The 15,864-nt window shown below is 45.6% G+C and overlaps 1 protein-coding gene across 7 annotated transcripts in view; it reads left to right on the forward strand.

The window, feature by feature from the left end:
* DAB2IP (DAB2 interacting protein) overlaps window positions 1-15,864 on the forward strand; it is a 156,911-nt gene that overhangs the window by 44,943 nt on the left and 96,104 nt on the right. For all 7 annotated transcript variants that reach the window (XM_036393687.2, XM_036393691.1, XM_036393693.2 and 4 more), the window contains exon 2: window positions 114-217. In XM_036393687.2, coding sequence (XP_036249580.1) covers window positions 114-217 — 104 coding nt within the window. The remainder of the gene's footprint in view (window positions 1-113; window positions 218-15,864) is intronic.

Raw genomic sequence — 15,864 nt, forward strand, 5'->3', positions numbered from 1 at the left:
TGGTCGCGCTGCCTCAGTGGGAGGGAGACCCCGCATTGTGCAGGGGCTGCTGGCACTGCTGGGCTGTCCCTGTGCTGCCGGGTTTGTGACTGTCCCTTGTGCTCTGTCCCCAGAGTCGCCCCCGGAGCGCTGCGGGCAGAGGCGCAGCATGCCCAGCGGCATCGCGGAGAAGAGCCCCAGCATGGAGCCCGCGGGCACCGCGCCCTTCCGCGTCACGGTCAGTGTCTGCCCTCGGCCGGGCCAAGGGGACCTGCTCCCCCTGGGACAAGAGATGCTGTGTGTGAACTGCTGAGTGTGGGACTGCCTGCTCACTCGTTTGTCGGGGATGGGTTCTGTCAGACACTCTTAGCAACAGGCAGCTGGCTGATGGATCCTGGTAGAGCAGCAGGGTTTGAATGGGGGCTGGAGCTTCACCTGGGAAACTTTCCTGGAGAGGTTTCCTTGGTGAGTCCTGGTGCAGTGTATTCCTGGGTGCATTTACCTGTCTGCAGCTGTGCAGTGTGTGCTCACACTCCTACAGAGAGAAAATCTCCTCTGGAGGAACCTGTCATTAACTCACAGGACACCTGCCAAGCTGGCATTGCCCAGAGCCTGGGATCCTCTCCCAGCAGGAGCCTGGAGGAGCCATCCACTTTTTCCATGGCTTCAATCCCTGTGCTTTGAGGTGTCACTGGTTGTTCTGTACCATGACTACCTGTGGTCTTGGTGCTCCATGGAAGGCACTGCTGTCATTGACAGTCAGGAGCAGGGACCCCAGGAATGGGATCTGTCAGTGCTGAGCCCTGGCTGGCACTGCCTGATGTCAGCACAATGTGAGGAGTGTGAGCACAGAGTCCCCTCCCCACTCCTTGCTCACATCAGGGGCTGGCTCTTAGTACACACAGATATTTTTATTCAGAGAAGACACAAGTGGTCCTGAAGCAGGTTTGCTCCATGCAGGTTTTCTCTGCAGGCCACACCTTCTTTACAGACTCAGCTGCTGCTTACCAAACTCAGGGAGGCAGAACCAGAATTTCAAAGCAAAGACAATGGTGCAATCTGAAAAAAAATAATCTGAGCACACCCAGTTCACCTGGGAACATTTGCATTGGTGAATGAGTCATGATTAGCAGTTTGGACAAGTAGTTTATTTTAGTTCTAGAAATTGTTCTTCCAGCCATCAGAACCTATTGATCTCAGTGAATGAGTATCCTTGAACCCTAAACAACTACTGCTGGTTGGTGAAAACAGCAAAACATGATGGGAAAATCTGGATTCTTCACAGGACAGAGGATTTGGGAATATTTTTCTTAGTGTCCCTGTAGTCAAAGAAAAGAAAAAGCAGTTTATTCCTTTCCAATGGCATATATCCTGCTTTTTGGGTTTTTAGAGGAGCTATTCCAGCTTTGAGCAGCTGGTGGTGGAACAGCTGATGTGGGATGCAGTTCTTTGCTTTAAGCAGCTCTGTTACTCAGTGTGGATTAAATAAGGGCAGCCATCACATGGGTAATACATGACATTTGTCTTCTCTGAGTTCAAACCCAGCCTCATCTCATTTCTCCCCTGCGCCCCCTCCGAGTGTCACTGCATTAATATGAATGGCTTCATTAGGTACAGTTGCTGCTGCTGCCCAGCCTTCAGCAGATGTCTGACTTTAGAAATATATTCTCCCTCACCTTCCTTCATTAACCAGAGGAACATCAGCAGTCAGTCCACTCCAGCCACTGGGAATAGTAATTAGTGCCTTAGTTTAGTGGTAATGGGATTATTACTTTTGAGCCTGCTGTTGTTGGTTTGGAAATTGTAAGCTTTTCATATTTTACAGCTGATTGTTCTTCCCTGACATCTCCATCATTCTGCTGTTGAGTCTCCAAGGGCCTGTGAAGCTCAGGAGCCATTGGTTTCAGCTATTTTGGCAGTGTTACATTCCCAGATGCTTTCTTTCATTTCAAAACTAGAGCAAACTAGGGTGGAAATTTGGGAACTTCCCTTCCCATACAGAAGTCTGCCAGGCAGGTTACAGATAATTGGGCATTGTGGTTTTTGAAAACAAGAGCTCCTGGTAGTTTTTGAATTACAGAATATAAACCTTGAAAATCAAGTCCTGTTCTTACCCCTTCTCCTGAAAGAAATTTTTAATGAAGCTTCTTAAACATGGAAAAATCTCATCTAGTCCTGGTTATCTCGTGCTGTACAAGAATTGTTTTCCATGTAAATCCCTCCCTTCACTTCCATGCTCTCAGAGCTCTGTGTGAGCTGATGCAGAATGAGAAATTTGAGGCTCCAGCCCCAGTGAGGCTGGACCTGAGCTGAGCTCCTTGTCCTGAGCCTGCTCTCAGAGCCAAGTTCAGATTTCAGTCCCCACTTGCTGTGGGCATCTGGCAGCAGCTGCTGATGCTGCAGGGCTGGAGACACCAACGTGGCTTTCTCCATGGCCCTGGTTAAAGCCTTGCTTGTAGGAGAAGGCAGAGAAGTATTTTGCCTCTCTGCATTGAATCCCAATAGCTCAAGCTGTGAGATGGGTTAAACCTGAAGGTTGTGGGGAATTTTGTCAGACTCAGGGGCCAGAAGCTGGGCAAGTCTGCTGAGTGCCAGTAAAACCCCTCCCTGTGCCCCCCTTGCAGGGAAGTGCTGCAGGGGAGGATTTGCTGAGGCTCACTGGGGAGGAATCACTCCCATCCCATCAAGCACTGCCATCTATTGACTCCTTCTGTTAGAGCCCAATTTCCTTCGATTTCTGGGAGAACAACCCAGGCCAGCAAAGTCCAAACTGCCAAAAAACATGAGGAAGCATCTGTATTCTGTCTTTTACTAGACAGAATTTAGGATTTCTTTCTCCAGCCCTTTAATCCTCAATTCTAGCATTAATAATTTGCTTTCCAGGAGCACCAAAAACACCTCAGTGCTTCTTCTGGTTGAAGCCACATTGGCCTCAAAAATCCCCCAAAACCACACCAAAACAGTTTTTCTTCTCCCTGTAACATGAACTTGTTTTCCTGCAGTTTTCCTGCCTGGTTGGGCTCAGGTACACAGCTGAATTTGCAGTGATCCATCATAAGCTACTCTTACAGCATTCCTCCATCTATCCTGGTTTTAATCCTTGATAAATGAAGTATTAAATACTAATGGCAGTAAATGGAAACTCCTGGAGAGATGAAAGTGAAGAGCCCTTCTGCCATTCCTCTTCACTGAACATAATCCTAAATAATGGGATCCCAGTTCAAGCTGCTGTGGACAAGATACTGAAGGATTTTTTCCCCAAGTTTTTGCCTGTGCATAATACACTTTATTTTCTTCCTTTTTTTTTTTTTTTAAGCAATCATGTAATATATATTATAATGATTTGAGAGATTCTTTGGAGAATTTATGTTCCTGTATTATGTGGAGAATGGAATGGCACTTCCCTCGGCATGATCACCCCTCTTTAATTGAAATGTAATTGTTTACTAAACCATTGCAGCTCAAAGGGAAAATTACTGTCATTTTGGTCTGTGGCTGCATACATTAAAGTGCCCCTTTTGCAGGGATTGAATTTTAGGAGAATAGGAACATTATCACAGATGATATATAAACATAAAGCCATTATCATTAAATTGGCAGCTGCAACTGACTTTGGGTAACCAGTGCTAGTGGCAGCAAGAAATATGGAAATTACTTGGAGAATGTATTTGTCAGTTCAGTCACCACTTCTGCAACAGGACATGCTTGGAAGCTTTAGGGTTGTGAGCATTTTAGGGATTGGAAGAAAAATGAGGTCATTTTCAGCCTTTGCAGTTATTCCCAGTCTCCCTGGTACTGCTTGGCAGAAATCAGGAGGGCCCATCTGCCCTCAGGGGGGTTTGCCAGGTACCCCAGCACCAGACCTGGCACCCTGAGCACCCTTTGGGGAGGCATTTCCAGGTTGGTTCTTACCACCCTCATTTTCCAGCTGGGAAAACTGAGGGAGGGAAAACTCAGCTAACTTAAATTTGATCATTCTCCAAAGCCCAAAAATACATCCTGAGCTGAATTTCTTCATTTCTAATTCCCAATCCTGGTGTTAACCACTAGCTAAGCTATTCCTAATTACCTCTCTGAAATCCTCCTCAGTTTCAAGAGAATTAAATATTCTCCAAATTGATGCTGTAATGAGAAAATGTGTAAGTGGGTTCCTGGACTCCCAAGTCTGTGTTCCTAGGGCAGAAATGCCTTGACTTTCTTACTATGTCTGCCAGCACCTCATGTTGTCAAATTTCTAATTGCTTGTTATTTAAATTAGAGCCCTCTGCCTTATTTTTCTAAGTCATCTTATTAACATAAATCTGTGAATATTTTTGATCTTTAATTTTTGCTGTCCTTTATGAGACATGAGATAAATTCTAGTTAAGGTATGAAGGATAAATTTCATTTTGAAAAGAGAATCTTTTTCCCTACTCAATACTCCCTAGCACAGGGATTGGAAAGTGAACCTGACTGTAAATATATTTTTAATTCTTTGAGTCTGACCTTGTATCTTGAATTTTTTTTTTAAGTAAGCCTGGAATTTCCAGTTGGGGAGTACTGGAAGGCAGCATGGTCAGAGATAGGAGGGACTGTCAGATTTCAGCACAGAGCTGCAGTCCAAACCACTGAGGATTTATGATGTGCATCAAGCAGGAGACAAGGATGACAGGATAAAAGACATGGGGCTATGACCTGCTTCACTGAAAGGGGCTCAGCAAGGCAGGGTATGGATTTTTTCCCTTTTTGAGCTGAGTATGTTCCAGGGAGGTCTCTTTGTCAGAGCCTGCAGCTGTCTGAAGGACAGTTTTAGAGCAAAGAAGAGCATAAGGCTCATCAACAGCTTAATTCACACACTGAGGCCGTTTCTCTGCAGAGTTATGAGTGATCCTGCTGTAGTTTTTGTGGGGTTCTGCCTGCTTTTGGTTGCTGTCCCTCTGGGGGGCTGGGGCAGCAGAGGGTGGTACCCAGGGCAGGGCTGGCTCTGCTGTGGGGCAGTGAGCAGGGGATGGGACTGACCTGGTGCTGCTGCAGGAGGAGCCTTGTGAGGATCCCTGGGTTAACCTGCAGCTTCCACTGAGAGGGAAATGCCACACATCACCCCATTTCTGTGCCCCAACACCACTGGAATGTGTTCTGGACTAGGGCAGGAGCTCACGTTGTTGCTTCCTGTGTGAAGCTTGGGCAGTGGATAAACAAGGAAATTTCTGCTTCTGGGGAAGATAAAGTCAAATACTGAGTGGGAAAGGGGAAAACAAATGTTTCAGGAAGCTGCCTGCCTCTGCAGAGGGTCCAGACTGGCACAATTCCATTGATTTTGTTCAGCTCCCCCAGATGTTGACACTTTCTCAGCCTCTGAGGATGCTGCACTGATCCCTCTGGGCTGTGTGAAACCCATGACTCCAGGCAGGGCTCAGGGCCCCAGGGGAACAGCAGAAAATCCTCGGAGTGGGACAGATTCCTTGTGCCAGGAATGAGAAGGGAAGGAGGGAGAAAAAGCAGCTCCAAACTCCCTCTCCCAGAAAGCCTGAGTGAGTTTTTGTGGGATAAACCTGTGTTGTTCTCCTGATTTCATGACTCTCCTCAGATCCCTCCATTCCTCCACTCCTGGGGAAGCAGTGGTGAAGCCAGATGAGAAATACCAACAGCTCCTATGTGTTTTCATGGAGAGAGCCCATGGGAGGAATATTTAACATTTAGGCAGTAAGTAGGGCTAATAGGAAATGCTAATTCACATTTCATTCTTTTGATCAGTGTATATTGAATGATAATTACAGTGATAGTACTTGGCACTTCTGTAGCACCTTTCATCTGGAGCTGTTAAAGTGTTCTGCCAATCTGAATGAATTCAGGCTTGCAGGCACTGGGGGGTTGCAGTTTTCCATAATGCCTCAAAATAAATGGGAAACTAAGGCCTGGGAGGATGATTCCACTTTCCACATCATTCAAAATCCGTGTGAAACAGTTGGGGCTGTGTAGTTCTGCTGCTGGTTGTCTCATAAGAAACAAAACCAACTCAAGGCATCACTATAAATGGGGAAAGTGGTTTAAACCAGCCAGGTGACTGGCCTTTACTCTCTAAAACATGTTTGTTTGGCATTTTTGTGGTGTTTTAACAATTCAATATACACTTGGGTGCTCTGGTGTATTTTTGTTTCAATTCCCCCCACAAAGACAGAGCAACCATCTCAGATTCTCCCTGCATTTTTCAGCAACGTACTTGGATCCATTCTTTAGAGACATCTCCTAAGGATGATTTGAACAGAAATGTTCTTTTCAAAGCTACTACAGGAAAACATTTGATACTGTTTCAGTCTCTTCCCAGGAAGCCCAAGTGCAAACAGCCTGGACTAATTGATAGGCTGTAGGGAGGCAAATGGACCTGACTGGTTTCATTTCTGTGGAGTGAATGAGAGGCAGAAGGTAAACAAACAAAAGCTTCAATTTGTTTAAACCTCTGGGCACTGAAAGCTCTCACATTGCTGGTAGCACAGAGAAAAGAGGGCCATTAGAATATCCAACATGACAGTGTTCCTTTAATTTGTTTCTGGGTCACAGATAAAGCATTGTCCTGCAGATATGAAAGGTAGGATAATAAACACATTCCATTCTCCCTTTCAGTAGCACTGGCATTGTGCTTTCAGAAAACAAGCCAGAGTGGAAGGCATTATCTGAATCTCCTGGAGACTGGAAGATGAGTGCCCATTGCATCAGGACCTTCATCTCTGAACTTCTATTGGGGATTTGTACTGCTTTAGCTCAGGGATGTTCAGTATTTGCTTAAATGCTGAATTCATTGCACTGGAATTCATAGAAATCTGTGTCATTGCCACAGTCACCCTGAACAGTTTTCAATACATTTCTACCAAGTTTTGTTTCTGAGACAGATTTTATTCTCTAGTTTAGACTAGACACTTCTCCCCGATTGCCAGAATATATTTTGAGCGATAATTCCTTGTTCTTTCACTGCAGATGGTTCACATGGCACCTGTGGACTTTGGTAATAATGAGGGTGCTGTGAGAGGGAGCCATGGGAGAGATGCCCCATCCCAGCTGGGATCAGATCCCAGTGATCCTGTCTGTGTTCTCACCCCGTGGCAGTGGCTGAGCTTTAACAGACATGGAGGAGCTCATGGCCTTTGACTGGATTGTCTGGAAGTTGTTTTGGAGGTTTCTTTTCCCCTGCATTGCAGCCTCGTGTGAGGCAGTTTGTCCAGGTGGTGCCACTGTTGTTCCAGACCCAGCTGCAGGCACAGCAGGTCTGCTCCCTGCTCTCCTGGTGGCTGCACCGACCCAGGACAGCTGCAGAACTTGGATTCGTGGCTCTGGGTGGAGCACGCTTGGGAAGATGACATTGATTTCTAGATACTTTTTTTCAAACTTTAGTTGCCATGGAAACAAGATTCCCTTTCTCCTCCATGCTGTCACTTTTCCTCAGCACTGCACTCTGATAAGCAATAGGCTGTGTTTGTCCTCCCCACTCTCTTTTCCCAGTGATATTCATGGCTCAGGCATCAAGGATAATTTCAGAGAGTGGGGAAGCTCTGCTGCTTTTCCTGAGGTATTCAGGTGTTCCCAGGGCTGGCACTCTGCCAGAAACTTTCTTGTCTTTATCTTCCTCCATAATTACAGTGGATCATATCTTCCCTGCAACGTTTTTCAAAGCACCAAGGAAATTAGCTCCAGAACTAATCATGTCTTTATTTCCTGAATGGCTCTGTGCAGTTCCCTACATGGCTCTGCAGAATGGGATTCACCCTGAGCAGTGTAACCTGTCCCTGTCCCTGTCCCTCCCTGTCCCTGCCCTTGTCCCTCCCTTCATTCCTGCCTCTTGCCAGGTCACCTCCATGGCATTCCCATGATGGCACAGCCTGGCCTGGCTGAGTACAGAAATTTACTCTGCATTTCCCAAGGATCCCATGCAAAAGGTGAGGAGTGATGGGTACAGGTTGCTCCTGGACAGAGGCCATTTAGACACAAGAAGAAAAAAGTTTTTGCTGTTCTTAAGGGGTGAAGGAGGAGATTTTCATATCCCTTCCTGGGAAACAAGGGAGTGTCCCAGCTGGTGTGGCACTGGCTGGGACTGAGGGACACGGGCTGGCCCTGCCCTTGGGCCCTCCAGGAACGAAGCCTTCCTTGATAATTAGCAACCAAGTCAAAAATAGTTAAGGAAGAAGTGAATGACACTTAAATCTGCCTGATAGAATTGAAATTTCCTGCAGGGTGACAAAGTTCTGCTTTAAAGATAGTAAATCCACTGCTAATAATTAGGCAAGAAATAGTGACTGCTAAAACCCAAAAATAGGTTCTGTCACTTGCAATGTCTGCCTTATTATTTTGAGGGATAAACCAGCAGTGAACTTAATTTTTGCCTCCAGTTCCTGAAGGATATTCTTTTTGGTTTACATCTTTCAATGTGAGTGTTTTAAGAGAATTGTCAGTTGTGCTGCCTCACATCACCTTCCTCAGCACCTCAGCCCAAAATCAGACACAAAGTACGAGCTGAGGAGGGAAAGAAGAGGAGTAAAGGTGGAGAAAAAGAGCAGGGAGTAGTCTTGCCTTGGTTTTCATTTCTCTCTGAGCTTTCTTAATCAAAAAGCTCTCTGATCTGTGTGTTCTGAAGGATGGAGAAAGCATGAAAGCCAGGCTGGTACTCCTGGAAATATCATATGTGTGTTATATTTATCCTCCCATTGTAATTTTTCTCCCTTTTTCCAAAGCTGTAAGTAGGAGCTGAATCAAACTGAAATAATCGTTTTCATAAATTCTGAGATGAGGATAAATGAACTTCATCTTCAGTATTTGCACAATGTCTGGGAAGTGAGTTGTCTAGGGAGGTAGATAGGGGAAATGCAGGGCTGATGTATCATCTGAGTTCCAGTTGGTATTCCCCACACCTTCACAAAAGTGAGCATTTTTGTTTGATTGCAGCTGTAATTATTGCTGAATACAAATGTTCCAATTTAAGCTGCAGAAATGTGGGGAAAGTCTTTGAAGCCAAGAGCATCTGCCTGGAACATGAGTTTCATATTTGAATGAGTAACTTTTACTGCAAAATTACACAATGAATCCCTACATTCAAAAGATAATAATATTTTTTTTTTACTCTAAACACATCATCTACCAACTGCTTTTTAAAATTTATTGGCTTGGCAGCTGGTTTTGTAGAAAATGTGTCACTAAAAGCACACAAGGTTTGTCAGTGCAAATGAGGCAGTTGGTGTTGGTACCTTCCTGCAGACTCAGAGCTGGCCATCAATTTTGTGGAGAATGGGGTTGTCCCTTCCAGGGTTTGCTCTGCCCCAGAGGTTTCAGGTGGAAGGGAGCAGGGAGGTGCCTGACACAGCAGGACATCCATGTGCTGCTCCAAGACCATACATCAGAGTAGGGAAAGCAGGGCTAAAACACACTCATGAACCAGTTTACTCTGCATCATCCCCAAGGGTGGACTTTAAAAGGGAGCAATAATGCAAAGAGATTGATGGAGATGGTTTTCCCCTCTCCCCTGGGTGTTTATTGCTCATCCTGGTGAGCTCTGGTACCTGTTTTACCAGGATTGGAGGGCTGGCAGAGGGGTGAGCCCTTGAGCAGTAAGTAATCCTGGCTTTGCAGCTTATCTGGGCATAGTCAGTGTAGCAAATCACTTGGACAGCTGTGCCTTCACACCCTCCCTCTGTGCCTGCCAAGCCCCTCCATTCTGACAGCAGCTCCCACCTGCTCTCCCACCTCCACCAGCCTGCCCTCCTTTCTCCATCCTTGGACAGCAAGCCTGAAGCATGGATCTGCCTGGGGACTGGCTTTTAAAAGGCATATTCTCATTTCTGAGATTGGAAAGAATTAAATTAATCTCCTTTATATGAAAAAGTACCTTTTTCCTGAAATAGAAGGGCACAATGGTTGATGCCAACTATTCCTAGACAGGTTTTGTGCCTGGTGTAATTGTGCTGAGCCCAGTGACCCACTGGAGCTGCCCCACAGAAACAGCTCCAAAGTGCAGCTCTTGAAAGCTCCTGGGCTCCTTAGCCCTTGGCAAAAGCCCAAGGGACCTGGCTCAGGTTGTTTCAGAGTTTTGGATACAGCAGACTGTGCTCTGGGCTGGGGACTCCCTTGTGCTGTTAAACAAGGAAACTGCTCCCTCCCCCTGGAATCCTCCTGCAGGTGCCAGCCTGGCTTGGTGTCCCTGGGTCAGGCTGTCCCCAGGTCTGCTGTCTTTGGGTGCATCACTGGGTTTGCTCTTCAAGGTTGCTTGCATTCTCCTGTCTCTGTTTCTGCATCTTTCATCCCTGATTGCTCAATTACCCTTCTCCTACCTTCCCAAGGAATGTTTATCTGTCTTGTTGGGATGTGAAATGTTGACAGTGTGATAATTACAGAGCTGGGAACAAATAATCCAGAGTAGTGTGGGTTTGTTTTAATAGGAGAACAAAAGAATCCAAATTGAAGAACCAAGTGATCCCTGAATAACAACAACTGTCAAAGTGTGGTTGTCATCTGGGCTCCTCCTGACTCTTGAATTCCTTTATCCTTTATTAATGTCTCACCTGTTCCCTGTCCATGTTCCATGGAAGTCATCAGTGCTAATGGGACAATCCAGACCCAGACTTCCCAAGGTTTCTGTTACTTTACCAAAGGCTGGGAAGGGAATCTTCCCAGAACAGAGAAGGAAGAGAGTGAAATTCTGCAAAGAAGCAGATAGCTGAAAATACCAGGGAGAATGTGCAGAACTGAGAATTCTTTCTCCAGGGCAGTGGGAGAAGACCCCCTGACCAAGGCAGTTTCCACAAGATAGGTAAAATCTTTATGAAAATAGAGCTCAAGCAGCAATCCTTTATTGGCCAGAGGTGGGAAAGGGATGAGATGTGTGGTAATGTGTTCTGCTACTGCTGCTTCTCTGTGATTTGCTGATACTCACATGTGTGAGATTTGCCACATTCATAATTAACCCCCAGTGCCTCTCATTTGATGTAATTCCAGCTTTCCTGACCCCACACTGTCCCCTGGGTGACCTGGGGGACATCGGTGCATCTTCATCTGATTTTCCAGCTGGGCTGAGCTGGGTGTTTGCAATGACACTGCAGATCTGGCTCATCTCTGGCCGTGGCAGGGCAGTGTTGCTAAGCAGCACTTCCAGCACGAGCTGCTTCTCCCCCTCTGGGGCTGCTCCATGGCCTGGCTCCACACAGCCCCTCTCATGATCCTCACTGCTGGATCTCCATGCTTATCCTCCAGCAAGAGCATGGGTCTGACCACAGAGTGTGGAGCAGCAGGACTGAAGTTTTTACTGCCAGTTACCTCTGGCCAGGCAATGGCTTTGCAGCTGTTTTGTCATTCCTTTGGGGTTTAGCCTAATTCCAAGACACTTCTGTCTCAGAGGGGCTTTCCTTATCCCTTTAGAATAAAGTTTTAGGGTGACATCAGTCAGAGCAAGTGGTGGTTCCTTGCTCCTGAGACATCAGGGGAGGTTTAGATGAAATATTAGGAGAAATTTCTTCATGGAAAAGATTGTCCAGTGCTGAAACAGCTGCCCAGGGGTTTGCCATGTAAACAGAATGTGGAGGTGTTGGTTGCTAAACTTGCAGAAGTGTCGTTTCCTAAGGTTTCTGCAGGTTTCTCATAAGTTTGGGGGTGTCTTCAGCCTCAGGGCTGGCACTCTCTTGCCTCCCATGACCCAAGTTCAAACCAGCCCCTGTGCAGCCCTCAGGTATCCTGGAAATGCCCTTTTTGGGGAAGGGAATCCCACAGGGGCCGTGTGCTCGGTCACCTGCACAGAGCCCTCCATCAGCCCTGACAGGAGCAGAGCTGCAGGGTGGCAAAGCAGCTTACAGCACCAAAGTTCAAATCAAAAAGAGCTGGCAGAAATAAATGATATATGAAGTGTTTGAGGGGCTACAGACACTTCCAGCCCTGTGCCTCTAACACTGAACAAATGAAAAATATTTGATCCATAAAGGTCAGTGCTGTAGAGAAATTCCCTTCCTGCTCTGCTTCAGTCCAGGGACCACTCAGGGGATTATTTCTATTCTTGGGCTTCCGAGAGGCACAAATGGTGCCTAAACTCAGCCTCGGGGTTGGTTTGGGCTCTGCATTCCTGGGGTAGCTCAATGCAGTTGTGTTCTACAGAGAGAAGGGTAACAATGTGCACTTAGATGTCTTTACCTTGTAACAAATGGCATCAAATGTTCCCCTAAAAACGTTTCTCTTTTATATTGAAAGCTGGGACTAACATTGGTAATTGTAGAAATGGGTAAACTCACTTGTTTGGAACATTTATGGCTATAAAAGGATGCTTAGTGTTGGCACAGCTCACTTGTTTCCCAAATACAAATATTAATTATCCATTCAGTGGAGCCTCAATAAGAGGGTATTTCCATGTGCTGTGGAGGAACAGAAAAATACCCCAAACTAATTCCAGAATTAAATTAAGTTTAATATAAAAAATAAAAATTGTAAATCCCAGAATGAGGATGGGTCTGGTGGGAAAGATTTACTCCCAGTTTTATACCTTATCCCTGACATAGCAGAACACATGGAGACCTGGGAAGAAAGGCTGCATTGCACACTTGTACTCTCAGCAGACACTTATTTATAGCAGTTTCCTTATGATGAGTAGTGAAAAAATTCCTGATGCCCTCTCATGTCCCCCAGAGTTGAGATTTGCTTGAACTAAAACAAAAGATATGGAAGAACTAGAAAAATAACCCCATCTGTTCAGTAGTTCCTGTGATCTGCCTTTGTGGGGGCTGTTCTGCGTGGGTTTGGGGTGAGAGCAGAAGCCAGGTCTGTGTCTGTGCTCCTGTCTGACCATCCCAGAGCCCTCCCAGAGCCCTCCCAGTGCCCTCCCAGTGCCCCAGGCCAGACCCTCACTCTGCCCCAGCCTCTCCCTGTTTTCCTGGCTTAGAGGACATGGGGAGCTGCCAGGACTCTTCCAAAGAAAGCTGCTCATGAGGCATCCAGCCTGATTTATTGATATATCATTCTTAAAATTTCATCTCTATTGTGTTTCCATGGTGCTGAATTTTTACCTTTATAACTTTATCCTGTGGGTTCTCTGCGAGTGAACATTATTGGTGTGGGAGTCAGCTCCAGACACAAGACTTGCATCATTACTTTATGTTTAATAAAACAGGAGCTCCAGATTTTGCTGTCATTAACACTCTGCTCAGTTTTGTCCCCCTCCCTTTTTCTCTCTCCTTTCTAGTTTTTTTTTGTGTTGCCCCAGGGCGTGTAGAATTCTACAGTTCCTGCATCTCAAAGGCATATGGTGCTGATGGGTTTGCACATATGCTTTAAAAGTATTATAATACCAAAAATATTCAAACACTATAATAGAATATAAGATTATTTCCAGGTTCTAGAGTAATTGAAAATACCAAATTTGATAAGGAAGAAAAATTTAAATGAGAGTCCCACCTTCCTCAGTCTGCAGTGAGATGATGGCATTGGATTTTGGGTTTGTCAAATATGTAAGAAAAGACCCAAATCAGAGCAGATTTAGTTGTGCTGTTTTGAATTGTGCCATCCTGTTTTAGCTGAAGTTGCTGTGGTTGTGATTAAGCCATTCCTCAAAAGGATTTGTTTTGTTTTCTTCTGTCTTCATTCTTTGTGTCTTATTATGACTTCAGTCAGCTCTTGTGATTAGAGCGATTGTACTCCGGGCTCTGAGATGTCAGAGGCAAAACAGCAGAAACAAAGCAAGAAAAGCAACGCCCTTGCCCTTGAAAAGTGAAATCAGTGCTCACTGGGTGTTCCAGAGAAGCTGTGGCTGCCCCTGGATCCCTGGCAGTGTCCCAGGGACACCCCCAGGACGGGGCCTGGAGCACCCTGGGGTCTGGGAGGTGTCCCTGCCATGGCAGGCGTGGCACTGGATGCTGTTGAAGGTCCTCCCAAGCCAAACCACTGTGATTCCATGGTTCACCCCTTTTCCTTGCCAGGCCTGATGAGTTCTGTGCCACTTTGCTCTGTGGGATTTCAGGGATTGCATGGGGCCGTACTCTGACCACAGTGATTGTCTCTAAAGAGCCTAAAAGATTTCCTCTTGCTCAGACCTTAGGCTGTGCAGGGATGAATTTATATAGCTGGTACCTCTGCTTCCATTGTTATAGATGTTTCAAGATTTATTCTAGCTGAAGGGATTCTTGGGCTCTGCAGATTTCTATTTTTTGTCATTTCATCGAGATTATTAACTTCTGAATGAAACCTTTCTCAGTTACTAGTTTAATCTTTGCTACGATATTTTTACTGGTGGTGAATGCTGCCCACACACAGGAAGACACAATTCTGCCCTAGACAGCTCTCAATATAAACTTGAAAGTGTATAAAGAACATGCATGCAAAGGGCAGCACTTTAATTACTGGAACTGCCAAGAATGCAGCTCAGCTAGAGGAGCAGGCAATGCTCAGAGGGTGGGATTAGCCTTGTTTGTCTGGAGATCAGAATCAAATGTTGTTTAAAGTCATAAATGAAGAAGAAATGGATCATGTCCTTATGATCTCACTAGGAAAGCTCGGCGGTCACACCCCAGGTCAGAATATCTCTCTTGTATTTTCACAGACAAACTTCTGTCTTTTTTTCTTACCCCACCTAAAAATTACAGAAGGTATTCATTCACACATTAGGCTTTCTGATCTCTGGTGTGCACTATGAGGTGCAAAGTATCACTATAGCAGCATCATTTATCAGCATTAAAATCTCTGACATCTCATTCTCCCAAGGAAGCTGGCAATGAAAATGGAAAATGGCTCCGTGTGATCTCCTTCTGGTGGCAACAAATGTAAAAACAATGGCAAACAGAAGTAATGTCTTGCTACAACCCTAAATTCTAATTTCCAAATCCTACACGAATCATGGAACAGTTGTGGAGATGTGGAATACACAACTGAGGGGGAAAATGTCACCATTGGTTGTAGAAGGCATTTGGGTTTTTCCCCAGAGCTCAAATCTACTCTTGGATTGAAGAAGGGGCTTGATAAAATGAGGACATATTTGTGGGTGGGCTGGCAGTGGTTAAGGAACTCCAGCCTCTCATTCCTGGGCCAGAACCTTCTCAGCAGCAGAGTTTAGGGCAGTATCAGGTGTTTGGCCAGTTGTATACTTTGAATTTTCCCTTCACAGCAAATATTGGCCAGTGTCCATAGCAGGCAGACAGGGCCTGGTCCGGTCAGAGGAACAAGAACATGGGGAGTTGATAGGGTGAGTGTGGGGCTGATACCACGCTGATACAAACAGTGTGGGGCTGATACCACGCTGATACAAACAGTGTGGGGCTGATACTGCACTGATACCATGAGTATGGGGCTGATACCACACTGATACCATGAGCAGGAGGCTGGCTAAGGTCTGAGTACTGAGGGAAATATCTTAACAATGCTCTAGATAATGCAAATCCTCAAATTTGCTTTTCACAGCCATGTTTCTCTGTACTATAAAATTCTCTAAAGGTATTTCTCAGGGACAGAACCCTTTTGAAAAGGCCTTTGTTATCTGCCACGTTGGCTTTGTGCAGTATGACAGAGTGTACTATGTGATGGCCTGTGTGTTATACCTCCTGCTATTTCAGTCATGCAAATAGCTCCGGGAGAAATATTCAGTCCACACAGATGCATGTTACATAGCTCGTTTGTAAGTAAAGTGGCACTTGATAAATGTGAAACACCTTTGGTTATCTAGATGTTTGAAATTCTTGGTGCACTTACGAACAGGGAAGTCACTTCCATAATAAGAGCCACACAGAGTGCCCAGGGAGATTTTGCAGCTTGAGAAAGACATAATGTGAGCCGTGAATATCCGAGGTGGGGAAGTAGTGTTTAAATGGCATGAACAAATGACAGGCTCCATAGAAGTTAGACTGTGATTATCGCCCTGCAAGACGTATTAAAGGTATTCATTTGTAAAAGTGAGCTGCTAAG

This window comes from Molothrus ater, chromosome 20 (assembly GCF_012460135.2).
Source record: "Molothrus ater isolate BHLD 08-10-18 breed brown headed cowbird chromosome 20, BPBGC_Mater_1.1, whole genome shotgun sequence".
Taxonomy (NCBI): domain Eukaryota; kingdom Metazoa; phylum Chordata; class Aves; order Passeriformes; family Icteridae; genus Molothrus; species Molothrus ater.